Source organism: Mesocricetus auratus, unplaced genomic scaffold (assembly GCF_017639785.1).
Source record: "Mesocricetus auratus isolate SY011 unplaced genomic scaffold, BCM_Maur_2.0 Super-Scaffold_100006, whole genome shotgun sequence".
In the NCBI taxonomy this organism is placed as follows: Eukaryota; Metazoa; Chordata; class Mammalia; order Rodentia; family Cricetidae; genus Mesocricetus; species Mesocricetus auratus.
This window is the reverse complement of record NW_024429190.1, coordinates 45,011,575-45,030,232: the sequence shown is the minus strand read 5'-3', so window position 1 is coordinate 45,030,232 and position 18,658 is coordinate 45,011,575. Positions and strand designations below refer to the sequence as shown.

General features: G+C 39.3%; 1 protein-coding gene and 1 long non-coding RNA gene across 4 annotated transcripts in view; one reads left to right on the top strand and one right to left on the bottom strand.

Moving 5' to 3' along the window:
- Nsun7 (NOP2/Sun RNA methyltransferase family member 7) overlaps positions 1-18,658 on the bottom strand; it is a 40,645-nt gene that overhangs the window by 3,995 nt on the left and 17,992 nt on the right. For 2 of the 3 annotated variants that reach the window (XM_040747140.1, XM_040747139.1), the window contains exons 5-10: positions 15,853-16,005; positions 15,390-15,573; positions 14,266-14,476; positions 10,010-10,153; positions 9,500-9,601; positions 7,883-8,000 (exon numbers count right to left, since the gene is read on the bottom strand). In XM_040747140.1, the coding sequence (XP_040603074.1) occupies positions 7,883-8,000; positions 9,500-9,601; positions 10,010-10,153; positions 14,266-14,476; positions 15,390-15,573; positions 15,853-16,005 (912 nt within the window). The remainder of the gene's footprint in view (positions 1-7,882; positions 8,001-9,499; positions 9,602-10,009; positions 10,154-14,265; positions 14,477-15,389; positions 15,574-15,852; positions 16,006-18,658) is intronic. The other variant, XM_040747141.1, reaches the window with a different exon arrangement.
- On the top strand, positions 4,933-14,149 carry LOC121140830. The gene is made up of 2 exons (XR_005877758.1): positions 4,933-6,008; positions 13,633-14,149. It is a non-coding gene; the product is annotated as an uncharacterized LOC121140830 (long non-coding RNA).

Genomic DNA, 18,658 nt, shown 5'->3' with positions numbered 1-18,658 from the left:
CAAGACAAGTAGAGATATCATATGGGAGGATAGAGTTAAGGTGCAGCTAACAGTAACCACGGGAGAATGCAAAGAGAGCACCTTCATAGAAGTGGGGCGCCGAAGCTGGATCCTGAAGAGCAAGTAGTTTCTAAGACAGTGATGAGGATGAACAGAGCAGAGAACAAGGAAGAGCACCAACAACCTGAAAATCACACTGTGTTCAGCAAGCATTTCTTTGTGTAGCTGGACTTTCTTTGGGACTACCAGCCCCCCAAATAATGACACAGAGACTTATGAAATCTTGCCTTTAGCTTCAGCTTCTTCCCAACTAGTTCTTATAACTTAAATGAGCCTATTTCTATCAATCTATGTTCTGCCAAATTTTTTTTAACCTCTCCTCCATTCTGCATGTCCAACTTTCTCAGTGTCTCACTGGCATTTCTCATGCCCTAACTTCATCCCCTTGAGTTCCTCTCTCTGCCCAGAAGTCCCACCTAACCTCTCCTGCCTATCTATTGGCCATTCAGTTTTTTATTAAACCAACCAGATGCCTTAGGCAAGCAGAGTAAAACAGCAATACATCTTCATACAGTGTGATAAAATATGCAACATCTTTGGGTCAAGTACTGTTCATATATTAAATATGTTCAATCCCAACAAAGACCCACTGAAGTAAACAATAACAGTAATTCTGTATTATATCCAAATTTCCCTTGTCTCCACTCACAATGCCCTTTCTCACTTAACTGTCACCTATCTTGTTTAGTACAAGATTAAAATCTCTAGGAACAGCTCAAGAATGTGACTTTTCTCATACCAAAGCCAATTTGGGTAAGCATGTTTGTTTGCTGTGACAAGGTCTCACTCTATGTACTAGCTGGTTTTGTTTGACACAAGCTAGAGTCATCAGAGATGAAGGAACCTCAGTTAAGGAAATGCCTCCATGAGATCCAGCTGCAGGGCATTTTCTCAATTAGTGACCAATGGGGGAGGACCCATCCCCAAAGGGTGGTGTCATCCCTGGACTGGTGGCTCTAGGTTCTATAAGAAGGCAGGCTGAGCAAGCCATGTGGAGCAAGCAGTAAGTAGCACTCCTCCATGGCCTCTGCATCATCTTCAGTATCCAAGATCCTGCCCTATTTGAGTTCCTGATTTCCTTCATGAACAGCAATGTGGAAGTATAAGCCAAACAAACTCTTTCCTCCCCAACTTGTTGTTTGGTCACAGTGTTTTGCTGCAGCAACAGAAACCCTAACTAAGACACAATATAGCCCAGGCTGTTGTTGAGCTAGAGATCATCCTGTCCCAACTTCCTTGGTGCTGGGATTACAGATACTGGGATCTCTTAATTCTGCTGCTCATGGCTGCACACCAAGCCTGCTTATTCACTGAGCTGTCTCTCCAGCCCAAGGAAAGGATTGTTAAAAGGGTGTCAGATTCTGTGAAGCTCTGCTCTTGAATTACAGACCATTCTTCCTCCTCTCTACTTCCCTCTCCAGTTGGTATTGTAAAACATTCACCAATTTATCCACTTTCATAAGAGTATTCCCCACAGCTTCAAAAATGTTGGGTGCATGTGAGGAGATGTGTTGTTCCAGTCAGGTACATTTATTTCCCCTTTTCTGTTAGAGAGCTTGAGTGTGTTTGCTGCTCACTGACTGCCTGGTGATGAGTGGAGTTCTAGCAGAGATATCTTTAGTTTTTGTCAACTACTCCCTAAAGAAAGGGTTTCTTTTATTCATTTTATTCTTGTCACTTCTTCTATTCATTTTAATCTGTATTTCTATGTACCTTAGCTTGAAATTTATAAGTAACAAAATCATATTAACATGTTCATTTGAATCAAAGAATAAAATAAGACTTCTTTGCTAAGGTAAATTTGATCTTGAAAATGAAAGCTAGTTTATTTGTTTTTTGTTTTTTTGAGACAGTATTTCTCTGTGTAACAGTCCTGGCTGTCCTGGAACTTGCTTTGTAGACCAGGCTGGCCCCACTGAGATCCACCTGCCTCTGCTTCCCAAGTGCTGGGGTTAAAGGTGCACACCATTTGGCAAAAGCTAGTTTTATAAAACAAGTAATGAATTTAATATTTTTCCTTAGATTAAATGACAAAGCTTACTGTAAGTCTAAATATTTAATAATTTTTTGTTACTTAGAGGAACATATTTCAAACCTATATATAATATTTTAGGAATAATAAATATTCTGGGAAAATATATAGCAATCTAAATTTACAATGAAAAATGTTAGATATCAACTTTAGAGCTATTAAAAAATTATAATGTGTATTTGTTTTTTAAAATGTTTCAAGGTTTCTAGAATCCCATTCTTTACTCTCCACACTATGCTGCTCAGTAATAAACTGGGAGCATGCGGAACCTCAGAAATTGGCAAACACGAGTGTGTGATCAACAAGGAAAGTGAGTCTTCTCACCCTTTAGACTAGTAAAGATGCAAGTCTAATAAAATACAGCATTTATAAAGCCACAGGAAACAGATTTGTAAGCATGACTATTTGGGGGACCGGAGAGATGGCTTAGCATGTAAGAGCGTTGGCTACTCTTGAAGGGGACCTGGATTATGTTCCCAGGACCCATATATCAGCTCACGACCACCCACAACACCAGTTCCAGAGGATCTGGGCCTCTTCTGGCCTGTGCAGGCACCAGGCACACATAAGATACACATACACACATGCAAGTGAACCCTCATATACATAAAATAAATAAAATTCTAAGCGATTATTTTGTTGGATAACTTGGCAATGGCAATTAGAATTTAAACTATGTACATTATTTTGTGCTAGAAAATGTACACTATAAATCAAACTTTAAAAAATGGTTATATCTAAGAAGTTCTTCCAGAAGTGTTCGTTTGTTTTATGTGTAAATGCCTGAGTATTAGTATGTGCACCATATTCATTCAAGCATCCATGAAAATCAGGTGTTGAGTCCTCTGGGGATAAACTCAGTTGTGAGCCACTATGTGGATGCTGGGAACTGAGCTTGGGCCTAAATACAGAACCAGTTCTCCAGCCCTAAGACATCTTTGTAGGTTAACACTTCTAACACATGAGATTGGTGTGTGCACATGTTTGTGCATTTACCGGGGTGAGGGGTGTGTCCAAATGTGCATCTGTGGAGGTCAGAGATAGACATTGGCCCCCTATTGTTCTCCACCTTACTCTTTTGAAAGACAGCTTCTCACTGAACTGGGAGTTCACTGGTTGGCTAGACTGAACTCTTCCTGTCTCTATCTTGTCTTCTTACCCACCACGCCTATGCTGGAATTGTGAGCATGTGCAGCTATGTAAGTCTCTTTACAAGGATGTTGAGGATCCAAACTCAGTTCCTTATGCTTGTACACCATTCTCTTTACCCATTGAGCAATCTCCCCAACTACACACGAGATTTTAATAAGTAAAGCATTTATATAGGCCTGTAGTTAACATCATAATAGCTCAAGTCCAAAATGAGCTACATATTTTAGAACTAGTAAAAGGAAATACAAGCAATAGGTGGGTGACTGGATTAGATGGCATGTGATATTCAATTCCATGCTAAATCCACCACATTTGTGTTAACACAAAAAAATAAAACACCCAGAGACTGATATTGGCGTTCAAGTTTTGAGCTGAGGATTAGAAAAGCAAAGTAACTGGCCACTAGCTCTTATCACTACCTCAGGCTGAAAGGACTGATCCTGCTGCCTGTCCTCAGCGCGGCTGGAGAATCCTGAGACTTCAATGCCTTCCTATCCTCAATGATGCTGGATAATGGAAATGCCTGATACTGACTGTTGAAAACCCTGCTCCTATCTTTCATACTGCCCTGCTGCTGGGATTAAAGGCATGTGATCCCAGGTGCTGAGATCATCTTTGTGTGAGTCATTTCTCTTTAGGACTGGATCAATCTTGTGTAGATCTGGATGGCCTTGAACTCACAGAGATCGATCTATCTCTTAGTCCTAAATCCTAGGATTAAAGGTGTGTACCACCACCTACTAGCTTGTGGCTGCTGGGATTAAAGGTGTGTATCACTACTGCCTGATCTCTATAGCTTGAGGCTGACTTTGCTTTCTGAATCCTCAGGCAAGCTTTAATAAGTCATAAATAATATATCACCACACATTGGGGTATTAAGAAATGGTTCTTAGGTTAGTTAAATTGCTCAGAAGTTAAGGGTGCCTGCCACCTAGCCTAATGACCTAATGACCTGAGTTTGATACCCAGGACCCACATGATAGAAGGAGATAACCATCTCCTGCAAGTTGTCTTTGGACCTCTGCATGCACACTGTGGCACATGTATAAACATACATACATACACACACACACACACACAATAAGTAAGTGTTGTTTTAAAAAATAAATGACTACAAACCATGTAGTATATCTTCCTAAGTCAAAGCATAGTTACTTTTGACTGCATCTGTAAGTAGTTACAAACTTCTTCAATACATGCTTTCCAACTGGAGCTTAAATCTCAAACCATTCTAGAATGTGAATTACTGTCTCTGTCTTTAAATATAAGTTGTATCTTATATTATAAATTAATAGTGGCTTACAGGAGCATAAAGCAAATATCACTTGGCTTTTGCCATAGTATATTCTCAAAACTCTTACCCTTAATAAATCAGGAACCATACGTATACAATCACTGATTTGGTTATATCCTTGCCATAACAGCAGCTCTTTGTCAATAGATGGTAATTTAGCTACTATGACACGGACTCTCAGGACATGTGATTGACTGCCAACTACTGTGCTGGCTAGTTTTATATCAATTTGACACAAGCTAGAGTCATCTGAAAGGGAACTTCAGTTGAGAAAGAAAATGCTTCCATAAGATCCAACTGTAATGCATTTTCTTAATGATGATTGATGGAGGAAGGTCCAGCCCATTGTGGATGGTGCCATCCCTGGGCTCCTGGTCCTGTGTTCTATAAGAAAGCAGCACCCCTCCATGACCTGCATCAGCTCCTAACGCCTGGTCCCTGCCCTTTTTGAGTTCCTGTCCTGACTTCCTTCGTTGATGGACTATGATGTGGAAGTGTGTAAGTCAGATAAACCTTTTCCTCCCCAGATTGTTTCTGGTCATGGTGTTTTCAGCACAGCAATAGAAACCCTAACTAGGCCAGAAATTGGTACCAAGATAATGGGGTATTGCTGCAGCAGAGCTGACTGTGTGTTTTGGGGGAGGATTGTAGAGTGCCTACCAAGTGTTCAAAGCTTTGATGAGCTGTTCTGTAGAAGCCTGGAAGAAACGAGCACTGAGAGAAATACAGACAATGAAGGCCTGGCTTATGATGTTCCAGGGGAAATTTGAGAACTACTTAAGACTTTCGGGACACTTGCATATTTAGCATTTTATTAAAAATTCCGTGGTTCTGGTCATCCAAGGCTGAAGAGTTAGTTAGCTGTGGTTAACAAGAAACCAGTGCCACTAATGTGAAACCTTTGCGTTACTGGGTTAATTGATGCCGGCTAGCTGGAGCTGAGAAAACAGGCGATTAAGAAGAGGTGAAAACTTCTGGAGTTATTTCCTGAGAGTCAGCACACAGAAGCTGTGTTCCAGAGGCAGCCAAGGCTGTACCTCACTCCGGCAGCTGAACTTGGTAGTGTAAGAGTCACCACGTGGTGCTGATTTTGAAGGCACCGAGGGTCATGGAGAGCAGCTGGGGATTGACACCGTGAGAGGCCAGGAGAGGCCGTCGGTGAAGGTGCAGCCTAAGTAGCAGTTGAAGGCCCAGGATTGAAGGCCGCACGTAGAGAAGATGAGGCTTGGAGCCATGGAGAGAGCGCAGGAGAGTCTAATGGTCAAAATGCAGCCCAGTTTCAGCAGAAGACCCCAACATTTTAGAGACACCAGTGCCATGGGACAATGGGCCTGGAAGTGACAGCAGTGGAGTTTAGAAGACAACGCTGTGTGCCGCAGAGGGCTGAGCCAGAGAAGACACACTGTGTGCCACAGGCAGAGGGTTCAGCAAGAGAAGAGACCCACGCCCCTTGGGAGGAGCCCAGAAGATGTAAGTACTGGACACTGACTTGGAGTTTGGTTTTTCCTTCTTCAGATAGTACCCTGGTTGTTCCCTCTTGAAGTGAGAAATTGTTTAATTTAACAGTTGAGAGACTTGAACTTTTAACGAGATTTTGGAATTTTATGAAGACTTTGGATTTGAAAAGAGCTTGAATATTTTAAAGAGGATGACTTCTTTTTAAGTTATTCATAACTGTGGAACTTTTAAAGTTTGAAATGTTTATATTGTTATGTTGGCATTCACATGTGATCTCAGGGAGAACTAAGAAAGGAAAGGTTATGGCCTAATAGTGATGTGTCTGTGTGTCAACTTGACAAGAGGTCAATTGTGCTGTCTACTTTTATGTCAACTTGATGTGAGCTGGAATCATCTGGAAGGAGGGAACTTCAAATGAGAAAGAAAATGCCTCCATAAGATCCAGTGTAGGGCATTTTCTCAATTAGTGATTGGTGGGGGAGGGCCCAGCCCACTGTGGGTGGGGCTATCGCTGGCCTGGTGGTCTTGGGTACAAATATTGCCACACTTGGGTTCTATAAGAAAGCAGGCTGAACAAGCCACAATGAGCAAGCCAGTAAGCAGCACCCTCCATGGCCTCTGCTCCTGGTTTCAGGCCTGACTTCCTTCAATGATGGACTATGATGTGGACGTATAAGTCAGATAAACCCTTTCCTCCCCAACTTGTTTTTTGTTATGGTGTTTCTTCATAACAACAGAAACTCTTACTAGGACATCTATCAACAGAAACATCTAAATAAGAAAGGAAAATCAGAAAGAGAGGAAATGTTGGTGTGATTAACTTGTCAGCTTGTGAAATGAAAAATGGGGAAATATCAAATTAGGAGGTCAGAGCAGACCTATATACACATTAAGATTCTGAAGGAGAAATCACAACATGAAGATAGATGTTTATTTCATTGCCACAGTCTTGAAAACCAATTAATCTTGAAAATTTTATTCCTAAGAGTTCTTGATATGCACAGGGCATGGTGTGTATATTTTGTTTTACTTGGTGTTTATTTGTTTGAGCAGTACTGGAGATTAAACCAAGAACTCCAAGCATATGAGTAAGCCCTCTACCACTGAGTTACACCCCCATACCTGTAGTATTGGTACTTTCAGATAGGTCTATGTAGTCCAGGCTGGCTTCAGACTTGTGGCAACTCCTGCCTCAGCCTTACGAGGGCTGGAGACTAAGATGAGAACCATCACAGCTCAGGGTTTAGTATTGATGCTCTCTGTCTCTCCCAACTCTGCTGCTATATTTTATCTGGGAGCTGCCATTGATATCCACATCAATTGTACCAGTTTCCCAGTGGGTACAAAATACCAAAAGTGCTAAAGATAATAAGCATCCAGTTTGTCTACTTTCAATAAATAATTTGTATACTTATTTTTCCTCTGTGGAATAATACATGTATCTAAGAAGGACATGAACTTTGCGTTCAGTTTATTCAGGAATCAGCCAAGCCAAAATCAAATGCCTTTAGCTTTACCATTAACAAAAACAATGCAACTCATGAACTAGTGTTACAGCTTGGTGGGTAAAAGTACTAGCTGCCAAGCCTAGTGGCCTAAGCTTGATCCCTGAGACCCACATGGTGGGAGAAGTGACTCCTTCAAGTCACCCGTCAACATCTGCTTGTACACACACACACACACACACACACCGCACACAAAATACATGTAAAACTATTAAAGTGTTCATTCAAAAGTGCCGTAGAATCCACTGAAGAGCTGTATGAATTTAGGCTGTTTCATCATATTAAATTCTAATGAAAGTACAATATATTTATATAACTCTAAAAATCATACTTGTGGTTTTCAAGTCTTTGCTTGATAGTGGTTTAGTGTCCTTTCCTTACCTGTAAGGTTGTATTTTAATCCCTTGGTTTTGACATTCCAGTGCTTTCTTAACAACAGCTTCATTTTCTTCAGCGTAAACAGAACACGTGCAGTAAATGATTGCTTGAGCTTTAGCAACTGTATTGAAAGAAGATATAATCAATATGGTGACCCAAGGCACATTTGCTGTTTCCAGACACATTTGTTACTGGGGCATACCAGATATCCATGGAAATGATCTCTACGGGTGCTTGAATATCTCCCCTTTAGTTTGTAATTTATAAATTCCGTGTGTGTGTGTGTGTGTGTGTGTGTGTGTGTGTGTGTGTGTGTGTGTGTGTCAGAGGAAAACTGTGAAGACTGATTCTCTCCTTCCCCCGTGGGAGGACCAGGCATCCATCAAACCCAGTTCGTCAGGCTCAGAGGCAAAGGCCCTTACATGCTGAGACCCCTCACCACCCCCCTCGAATGTCTCTCCTTAACAAAAGGGCTTGTATTAGTATTGTAAGCAGTGACCAATAAGTACATTCAGCTTGACTGTACAAAGAAATAAGAACATGTTCACTGTGATCAACCTAGTTTTACACACAAAGAAATAAACACAGCCCATAATCATATCACAGAGTTTAAGGGACTTTAGATATAGACAGACATTGGTGGGAATTGTAATTCTGTTTCTTGCTGCTCTCTCAGATCTCACCATACTACAAGGGAATTACTGACCTGTAATTCACTCATTCATTCATACTGATTGAGCACCTAAGCTTTGAGATCATCAATGAAAAGCAAAAAGGCTCCAGGGAGTGAGGAGGAGAGGGGTAGGCAATGAAGTTAGAAAATGTAGTCTGGGATGGAGAGATGGCTCAGCATTTAAGAGCACTTTCTGTACAGAGAGATTTAGACCACTACACAGACTGTGGTCTTTGCACTGCTTGAAACCCATTGATTTAACAATTTCATTCCCCTGTGTTGAGACTGTAGCAGCCAGAGGTGGAAGTAGGCAGACAAATTCAGGCCATCCGGTTCTTGCAGTGTACGGTGTTCATGTGGACATAGCAAAGATGGGAGGAGGCTACTTCCCAGTGTATATAGAATGACAACTTTCTTGGAACTCTATTGATACTGTCGTTAACTGAAATGACAGTGGGGGAGGGGTGCTGCCGAACTTCCATTTCCCACCTCTGAACTCTGAGAAGCCACAATATGGGGGATTCCTGTTCATTCTGTTCCAGTGAGCACAGAGTGGGGGAGGAAGACAGACCGGAAGATGATAGTAAAGCATATATTCTTAAAACTTACTAAATGTATTTTTTTTTTTTTTGGTTTTTCGAGACAGGGTTTCTCTGTGGCTTTGGAGGCTGTCCTGGAACTCACTTTGTAGACCAGGCTGGCCTCGAACTCACAAAGATCCACCTGCCTCTGCCTCCCGAGTGCTGGGATTAAAGGCGTGCGCCACCAACGCCCGGCCTTAAAACTTACTAAATGTATTAAATGTGCATTTTATTTGAAGACACTAAGACTGAAATTTTGCTTGTGGTCCACATATCGTTGTTTTGTTCTAATAGATACATGAAGCGTGTGCGTGGCTCAGAGGTTAACCCTGTGCTTTAATAAGCCAGGGCTAATGGTGAACTTACATTTCATTGCGTGTGCCAGCTGTTCATACTGCTGCTGAGCAAGAATCTCAAGTTTACCTTTTGGTGGGCCACCTTGAGAAAGATCTTGAAGTAAACTTGTATCTAAATTTTGAAAAGTAAATGTATACTTTTAAATGCAGCACTATAGGTACCTTTTATATATTGCCGTTGTCACGTTATTTTTCAGTCAATTGTCTAAAATGAATTTTCATAGAAAATTCCTATTAGTGTAATTGATAATATTAAAATATTGGCTTGAAATTGAAATGTTAATAAAGGTAATGTGGTCTAGTTTTACTACTGCTTTTCAAAAGGAATATAGAAAAACGCTTAATATTAGCTTTCTCCAAGTTTCTATGAAGTAGTCATTCAAAGAGCTATACATAAGTCATTTACACACTAAATAAAACTAATTTGAAGAGCAATACAGAAAATAAAAACTAAGATTTATTCTCCGATGCTGAAATCGATGAGCTATAGTTTCATTACTTTAGAAATCATAGCACCAACCTTCATGTTCATTTAAGATAAATTCCACTGGGTTACTAACACCTAGTCCTGAACAGCGAGGCAACAGCAGAATGACCTTGACGTTCTGTAGCCTATGGTCCTTTGATTCGATGCTGACAAATGTCTCCTGAAGAATTTCAATATCTGGAAAGGAAAAGTAGCAACAAAACTCATGTTAAACATTAAAAACTGAATGCAGCATTTGACTGTAGCATATTACTATTCATTCCCAAATCCTCAGCCACACAAAAATTAAACACAATGTAACTAGAAGAGGAAACTGGTGGCCCATGCCTTTATTCCAGCACTCCCGGGGGCAGACACAGGTGGATCTCTGTGAGTTCAAAACCAGCCTGGTCTACAAAGTGAGTTCCAGGACAGGCTCCAAAACTACAGAGAAACCCTGTCTCAAAAAAAAAAAAAAAAAAAAGGTAGGGAAAGAAAAAAGAAAAGAAGAGCTGGATAGTGGTGGCGCATGCCTTTAATTCCAGCACTTGGGAGGCAGAGACAGGTGGATCTCTGTGAGTTCGAGACCAGCCTGGTCTATAAGAGTTAGTTCCAGGACCTTCTCTCCAAAGCCACAGAGAAACCCTGACTTGAAAAAAAAAGAAAAAGAAAAGAAACTCTTCTTCTCTATCAGCCTAGTAACATCCCACAGGTAATCAAGTGATATTCTTTTTTTAGATTGAGTTTGACTATGCAGATGTGTATGTGGATGTGTATGGTTGAGTTTGACTATGCAGATGTGTGTGGCATGTCATGTGTGTGGCTGAGATTATAGGCTGGTGTAAGTAGCCCAGCTTGGGTGGTCAGAACTGCTCAGGTCTTTGGCAAGTGCAGTACATGTTCTTAACCACAAAGTCAACTCTCTTGCTCCTTTTTATTAAAAAATAGACTTATGCATATGAGTGTTTTGCCTCCATGTACGCCTGTGCAGCACATACATGCCTGTTTCCCACAGAGGTCAGAAGAGGATGTTAGATCTCCTCAGACTGGAGTTGCAGAGGGTTGTAACCCACCATGTAGGTACCAGATATCAAACCTGGGTCTTCTGTAAAAGCAACTAATGTTTTTACCACTGAGCCAACTCTTCAGCCAGAAATACCTTCTATCAAATACTTATTTGTAAATATTGTTTATCTATCCTGACTGCTCTATGAGGGGTGTGTGTGTATGTCTGTGTGTTGCTAGTTTTTATTGTCAACTTGGCACAACCTAGAGTCACCAGGAAGGGGACTATCAGTTAAAGAATTGCCTCAAGTAGATTGGACTGCGAGTATACAGCCTGTAATCCTAACATTTGGAAGTATGAGGCAGGAAGGTCAAGGGTTTAAGGACTGCCTGATTGTGTGTGTGTGTGTGTGTGTGTGTGTGTATGTGTGTGTGTGTGCGCGCACACACTTTTCGAGCATTTATCCTTCTCATACTGTAATGTAAGTTTCATGAGTGAAACTTCATTTCACTGCTATATTCACAAAACAGAAAATTAATGTCATGACCTCTAAGACAGTGATAGACAGATAGATATGTAACATATATCAATAAATATTTATTGAATAAATCATTAAAAATTTTGTAGATAATTCTTATTATTAATATTGCTCCTCTAAGTCTCACTAGCACTACTTGTTTTAAAAATTAGTATCTATTCCATATTAGTTAGAAGAAGAATATTACATTGGTAAGAGTCATTCATGTTGTTAGGTATGGTAATAGTTTATTCTGTGTAAAATTCCATTATATAGATACTGAAGTTGTTTCTATTTTGAGGCTATGGAAAATAACATGTTATAGTTTAGTTGTAGTCTGTCACCAACAAGTTTATGTGTTAGAAGCTTGGTTTGTGGCAGTGTATAAGGGAAAAAATGGAATCTCCAGGAGATGAAGCTCATGGCAGGTAATTACATGTTTTTGGATGCTGCCCCCAGAAGGAACTAATGAGGGTCTTATTGAGTGAGTTAGTCCCCATGAGAGTATACTACTTTAAGACAACATGACTGATTTTCTCTGGTCTCTGGCTTCCTATTCTCACCATGTGTTCTCTTCTTGTGCAAGGTCCCATAATTCTGCCAGCTGCCATGCTAGACAGAGGCCTCGACGGGGCCAACAGGAGCTAGGGCCATCATACTCTTGAACATCCAGGACCAGGAGCTCAACAACCCACTTTTACGAGTTATTCTGCCTCCAGTATTTCATTAGAAAATAGATAATGTTTCTGTGAATAATGTTGTACATCACAGGGTGGTAATCTACACAGACCTGCAGTTCTAGATGTCACTACCGCTGTATATGCGTCTTTGGTAAATAACTAGTTTTTCCAAACTGGTTACTTAAATTTACAGTCCCATTGGTGGTATTGGAACATTTCTCATGCTTTGTTTTTCTTGTTAATACATGGTGTTTCCAATCTTTTCTATTTTAGTCATTTTATAAGCGTGTAGTTGCAACATTGTAATTCTAATTACAATTCCCTGATTACCATTAGGGTTTATAACTTTTAATTTTTCTTTTGTTTTTGCTCTGGGCATATTCTTTTTTGTGTAATATATGATTATGTCTCTTGCACTTTTTCTTATTGAGATATGGGATTACCATTACTATTCTTATTATCATTTTTTGTGTGTGTACATATGCACACCTGGCCATCAGAAGACAACTTGTTTAAGGGCTTTGGCTATCTGTTTCTACCTTTATGAGGGTCCAGAGATTGAACTCAAATCATCAGATTTACACATCAAGGTGGTTTTTTTTGTTTGTTTGGTTTTTGTGGTTTGTTTTGTTTTGTTTTTACCCAAGGAGTCTTCTTTCCAGCCTGAAGCATGTAGTTTTCATATAATTCGCAAGAATTTTTGTACATTATTGGTAAAATCAATTGATATGCTTTTTCTATAACTGATCATTTTATTTCTACACAGAACTTTTAATATTTCCTGATGTCCAGTTAATAAATCTTTTGTGATCATGTGTTCTATATTCCTTTGAAGAACTCTTACGTGAACTCCCCAGCTTATGAAGTACTTTTCCTATAACCTATCCAGGGAAACTCTAGATGTACACATGAAATGAAATATCAGCTTTCTTTCTCGCATAGTTTACCTACAAGACCACCTATTCTTCAGCATTCTGCCGTGTTGCCTTAGTCAGAACAGAAGCACTGTATATGCAGGCCTTGTCGAGACTCTGCCGGCCCCTTGGTGTTATGTATCCACTGTTGTTTAAAGTTTATAGCTTACATTGGTCTCTTCGGTTACTGATGGGAAGCCAGGCTGCTAACTATGCTTTCTTTGCTTTCAGCAGCTATGCTGTGATGCCTACAGTATTAACTTAGCTTACACAGGCTGCTTAGCATAGCCAAGCAGCTCTTAACCATTGGTCCTAGTTAAAGTCCACAGCCGACAGATCAATATCTAACTTCTCTGTGAGTCTCATTCCTGTCTAGTGTCCTCTCAGAGTCATAGCCATCATTTCTCAGGTTCAGGGCTAAAGCAATATAGACTCTTTCTTTTCAGTTTAGTATTTTTGAGTCATATATTTCCTTCTTTTTGTCTATTTTTGACTGAGCTCTAGACATTGAATTTGGAATTATTTAGGAGATAACTTGAAACTTGGGGTTTTTTTTTCAGAAAGAAGTTACTTTTGCTTTTAGCAAGTAGAGTGGACCCACTGAAGACTGTTTACTGTAAATCCAAGGTCACCTTAATTCTGTTAGAAATGAAGATGGAAGACATTCAGGACTGACCAATACCAGAGTATACTTCTGTGCTCCAGATGAAATCCAGGATTTCCAGGCTGCCTTTCCTAGTCAAGCCTGGACTTATATACTTTCTGTTTCTCTGGCTCTGTGTCATTGTGCTGACTATCTCAACCTCACTGCACCTCTAGTAAAGTGTGGTCTTCTCATGATCTAATGAGAACATCAAAAATAGGAGCATAAAAGGATCCACTTCTATTCCCTGGTGTTCCCTCTGTCGATTAGGTATCTGTGTTAATGTCCTGTTATATATTAAGTGATAAACCTTGAATCAGATGTTACTATGTCAGAGAGAAAAACGAGCTCAATCGAAAAATACCTATGTGCTAATTACTTTAACCTAGAGCTATTAGCCCAATATTAAACACAGATAGACTAATGAAGACTTTTGAGGATTGTAGAACAGTTCACATATAGTTTATATTACAAAAACATAGCAAATTCAAACACTTTTAATATTCCTAAATGTTTAGAACAATAATCATCAAATAATATTTGCACATACTTTGACATCCCATTTTTGTAAAAAGTTTCTGCAGTTCAGGATCTTTATCTTGTGATTGTATTCCACATACAAATATTTTTGAGGTATTATTGTTTGTTAAGATTGACATATGGGCGACTGTGTACCATGAGCCCGTGTTGACCATTAAGATATCATCATCCATATTTAATAAAGCTTTTACAGAGTGAACGGCAAGACTTCGAGATTTGTCCTACAGAAAATAGTATGGTTAGAATTTCAAAGTAACATGAAAATAAGTTGACTTATTTTTACTTTCAAAGAAAATAAACACTGGTAGGAATTCTGAAAAGATACCTTGATCCATTTTAGTAAAGCATCTTAACTATATGATGAAGTAAAAGTTAACGATGATAACTGATAAATACATTTAAAACAAAAGACTTAATCATTTAACCTAAATTATGTCTACCATTTATCTTCTGTACAGTGACAAGTCAATCCTAAAATTGTCAAAATATGATATATAGATTGTTATGGCTTGGCTTCCATTCTTTTGTGCTGTGAATGTTTCTAATTGTGTGGCTGTGTGTGGATCTGTGCACATGAATGCAGTGCCTACAGAGGCCAGAAGGTGGCGCCAGGTCCTCTGGAGCCAGAGTTAGAGGCAGTTGTAAGGAGCTTGATGTTGGTGCTCTGTCAAGCCATGGGCCTTCATCTCTCCAGTCCCTTAGCTTCCATTCTTACCCCTTCATTAAACCCCACTCACCCTCTACTACCATCTTTAATTCCCAATGGCACTACCATCTAAACTGCTGCCAGCTCAGAGAAAGCCGAGATGTTTGAGAAAATGATACAAGGAGACTGGACAGAAACGACGAGAATCTATCCAAGGACACGCGTGTGGCAGTGGGCATAATGGTTTAAACCCATAATCCCAGCACTTGGGAGGCCGACGCTGGAGGAATGCCATGAGTTTGAGGTTAGCCTGGGCAAGATAAAGAGTTCAGAGTAGCCTGCCTCGAGAAAACCAAACCAAAGAATATAGGTGTGGGACGGAGAAACCTCAGAGCGCTCTAACGCATGTTAAATTCTTTTGCAGGTGCGAGGGTTCTTTGGGTAAGCAGGACTATTCAGATTGACAGTGAAGGGAATCAGTAACTTACCTGAAAAATAAGTTTATACTCTTTGAAAAGATCTATGTTTACAAGATCTTTTTTGAGATGAGATGGAAAAATTAAGACATCATAGCAATGCTGATCCACAGCAAAGACTTTATCTTCGAGATGCAACACAGACTTGACTTTGTTATAACCTTTTCTCCTCAAGTTACTATAAACTTCTTCAGGGCTGTACATACAAACAGAATTACAAATAGAATGCATAAAACATGTTTAACACTAATACTTTTTTCCTGCAAGAAAAAAATTTCACTATACACATTGCATGTGATAAAACAATTTTACCATAATATAATTTTGTCAATTGATGGTAAGAGCTAAAGTTAAACAGTGACTTTAATCATTTCCCTGAATGTGACCTCACCCCTTAGAAAGGAAGTATTTATTACATTATCTTAAAAGAATGGGGTTTTGAAATATGAACGAAGAATTGGATTGAGGCACACACCTGATTTTACCAGTGTTTATCCAAGCATAAAGAGGCAGGGTAGAGGCCCTCTGCTCCTGTTTCCTGACTGTCTCTGGTAGAATGTGGTAAATGGAAAGGGCATCATGCTTGATTCGACATCTCGCCAATGCTGCAGCCAATTTTGTCTTAAAGCTAGAGACAGAAAACTCATTCTTGATGACCACGAATTAGAAACAAGACTATCAATTCTCCATTTGAAACATTTAAAATGTCCCATTTAGAATTTTAACAAATTTGCCTGACATCCCATTTCAAATTTTTGAAGCCTAAAATGAAATTTCATGATATTCAAAAATAGAAACCCAGTAGCCTTGATCTTTTGCTCTATTTTTGCTGCTGTTTAGTTACATACCCCTAAAATATTACAACATTGATGATTAAAAACAAACATTCAAGTATAGAATTTAGATTCAGACGAACCAGAAGTTGAATCCAGGTTCTGTCACTAACCAACTGTGCGACCTGGTGAATGTCACTCGATCTGTTGGCTTCAGCTTTCCCATCTTTAAAGGAAGCCAGCATACCTTAGTATTAATGTATTTATTACCAATCGTGTGTGCAGAATACTTAGCACAGGACTAACACATAGCAGGCAACCACTATAGTCTGGTTAATATTATCAAAATGGCAATAGTACAGTGCTTATACCACTCAAATGATACCATTAATGATATCATTAACCTCTCTCAAACCCTGTTTAATTCCCATGTCTCAAAGTTCCAAATAAGAGAAAAAGAAAATGTTAGTACTACCAAGACACAATGCATTATAATGAGCATAAATAGGATTTCTTTGTGACTCTTCTAGAACTTTCTCAGTAGGAATCCAGCTGAAATAAAGGAAGAAAAAAAACAACAGATGTCACAAAAGGGTCAGGTACAAATGGGGGTCCACTTGATGTGTATTTAGAAAAAAAAAAGGACATTATCCAGGAATTGCTATGTGGCCTAGCAACATTGTTTAAAAAAATAATAGGATGCAGAGCTTGGTGACAGATGAGCCACTCAGTTACCATTTCAGGTGCTGGACACTGCTTTCTTCTCCTTATGCCATTAAAACTCCCTAGGCTAAGTTTCACATCCACTTACCAACATAAAAGTCTTAAGTTTTAGGTCTGAGAGAGGAAATTAGGATCACCCGAGGAGGGAGGGTTTGGCAAACAGTAAACTTGGGTGTGTCTAATTTTATATCTAAATGTTATAGAATTATAGTAAGAGACACAAAAATGATAGCATATTAGTTCACACTATGAATTACTGCTCTATGGTATACACATGTGGATTATATATGCTTGATATAGGATATTTTGATAGATTATTTCCAAATATCAACTTAGTTCATCATACATAATAAATGCTACTGAGTGAATTATCTGACTAGTTTTTGCTATCACAGCTGCCCAGTTGTCTCCTTTATCTTTACCAGAATTCCCATTACACACAGTCAGAAATTCCTTTCTAGAATTCTAAAGCTTAAATCTTAAAACATTAGCCATAAAAGAGAATCTTTAAGCTTTATCATGATATACTAGGATATCAGTAGTTTAGCCTCAACCAACTCTTCCTAACATAATTCTACTACCCGTTCCATAAATCTGTCCTCAGTCATATATGCAACTATTTGCAAGCCTATAATATTCATGTTGCCCACCCTCGCTCCCCCTTTTTCTCTCCTCCTCCCCTCCTTCTCCCTCTTCCCTCCCTCTCCTCTCTGTCTTCTGCCTGACCTCTGAGCCAAATTACCTGAGTTCAAACTTTTATTCCACCAATTATTACCAGCATACCTTTAGACAAGTTATTTAACCTTTCTAAGCTCTACAAGTAATTACGTTAGTAATTAGTATCTAATGAGCAGGGTTTTTGCAAGAATACTTATGAAAATTTACTTAGAGTCAGGCTAGTCGGAAAAAATATTATAATTAATTTGTTTCACATTTCTACTATTAACTAAATACTATGATGAGGTCCAGGTCTACAAAAACTAAGAGATAATTTGGGCCTGTGGTGGCTTCTGCCTGTAATCCCAGCACTAGGGAAGCAAACAGGATTGCTGCAAATTTGAAGCCAGCTTGGTCTATTTGGCAAGTTTCAAACCAGCCAGCACTACCTAATAAAACCAGTTGCCACTACCATCACCATCCCCAAAACTGATTTTGATACTTAAGTGATAGCTTGTTGCTGAAAAGGACACAGAAACAATCCCAGGATAATATGATGATTGCTATGAGATACATAAATAAGGAATAGAGTAAATTATTAAGAAGAAATACACTGATATCAGTCCAAAGGGATTTCTAGGAAAACTTGAGTTGATTAGTAAAAGAAGAGCAACAATTTCCAGATCACAAGAGGAGAGAAGACATAGAGTGTAGCTCTCCAGACGCAAAGTGAGAAAAGGCACAGAGACAGAAGGCAGGATGCCACAGAGATGGAGACATTGAACAGCACAGAGGTGGTGAGCGACCAGAGGGAAATCACAACAAATCAAAGATAGGATGTTGCAACCTTTTGTGTAGAAAATAGAGGGGATACTTAAAAGAGGAGAAATAGTGGCCAGGCAGTGGTGGCACACACACACCTTTAATGCCAGCACTTGGGAGGCAGATCTCTGAGAGTTTGAAGCCAGCAGAACAGCCAGGAAAAAGCCTGTCTCAAAACAAACAAACAAACAAAAAAAAAAAAACCAAAAAAAAAAGAAAGAAAGAAAGGAAAAGAAGAACAAAGTAGAGAAATAGTAATGAATTTACTGAGAAAATATACTTGTTTCCTTACTGCATATTACAGGC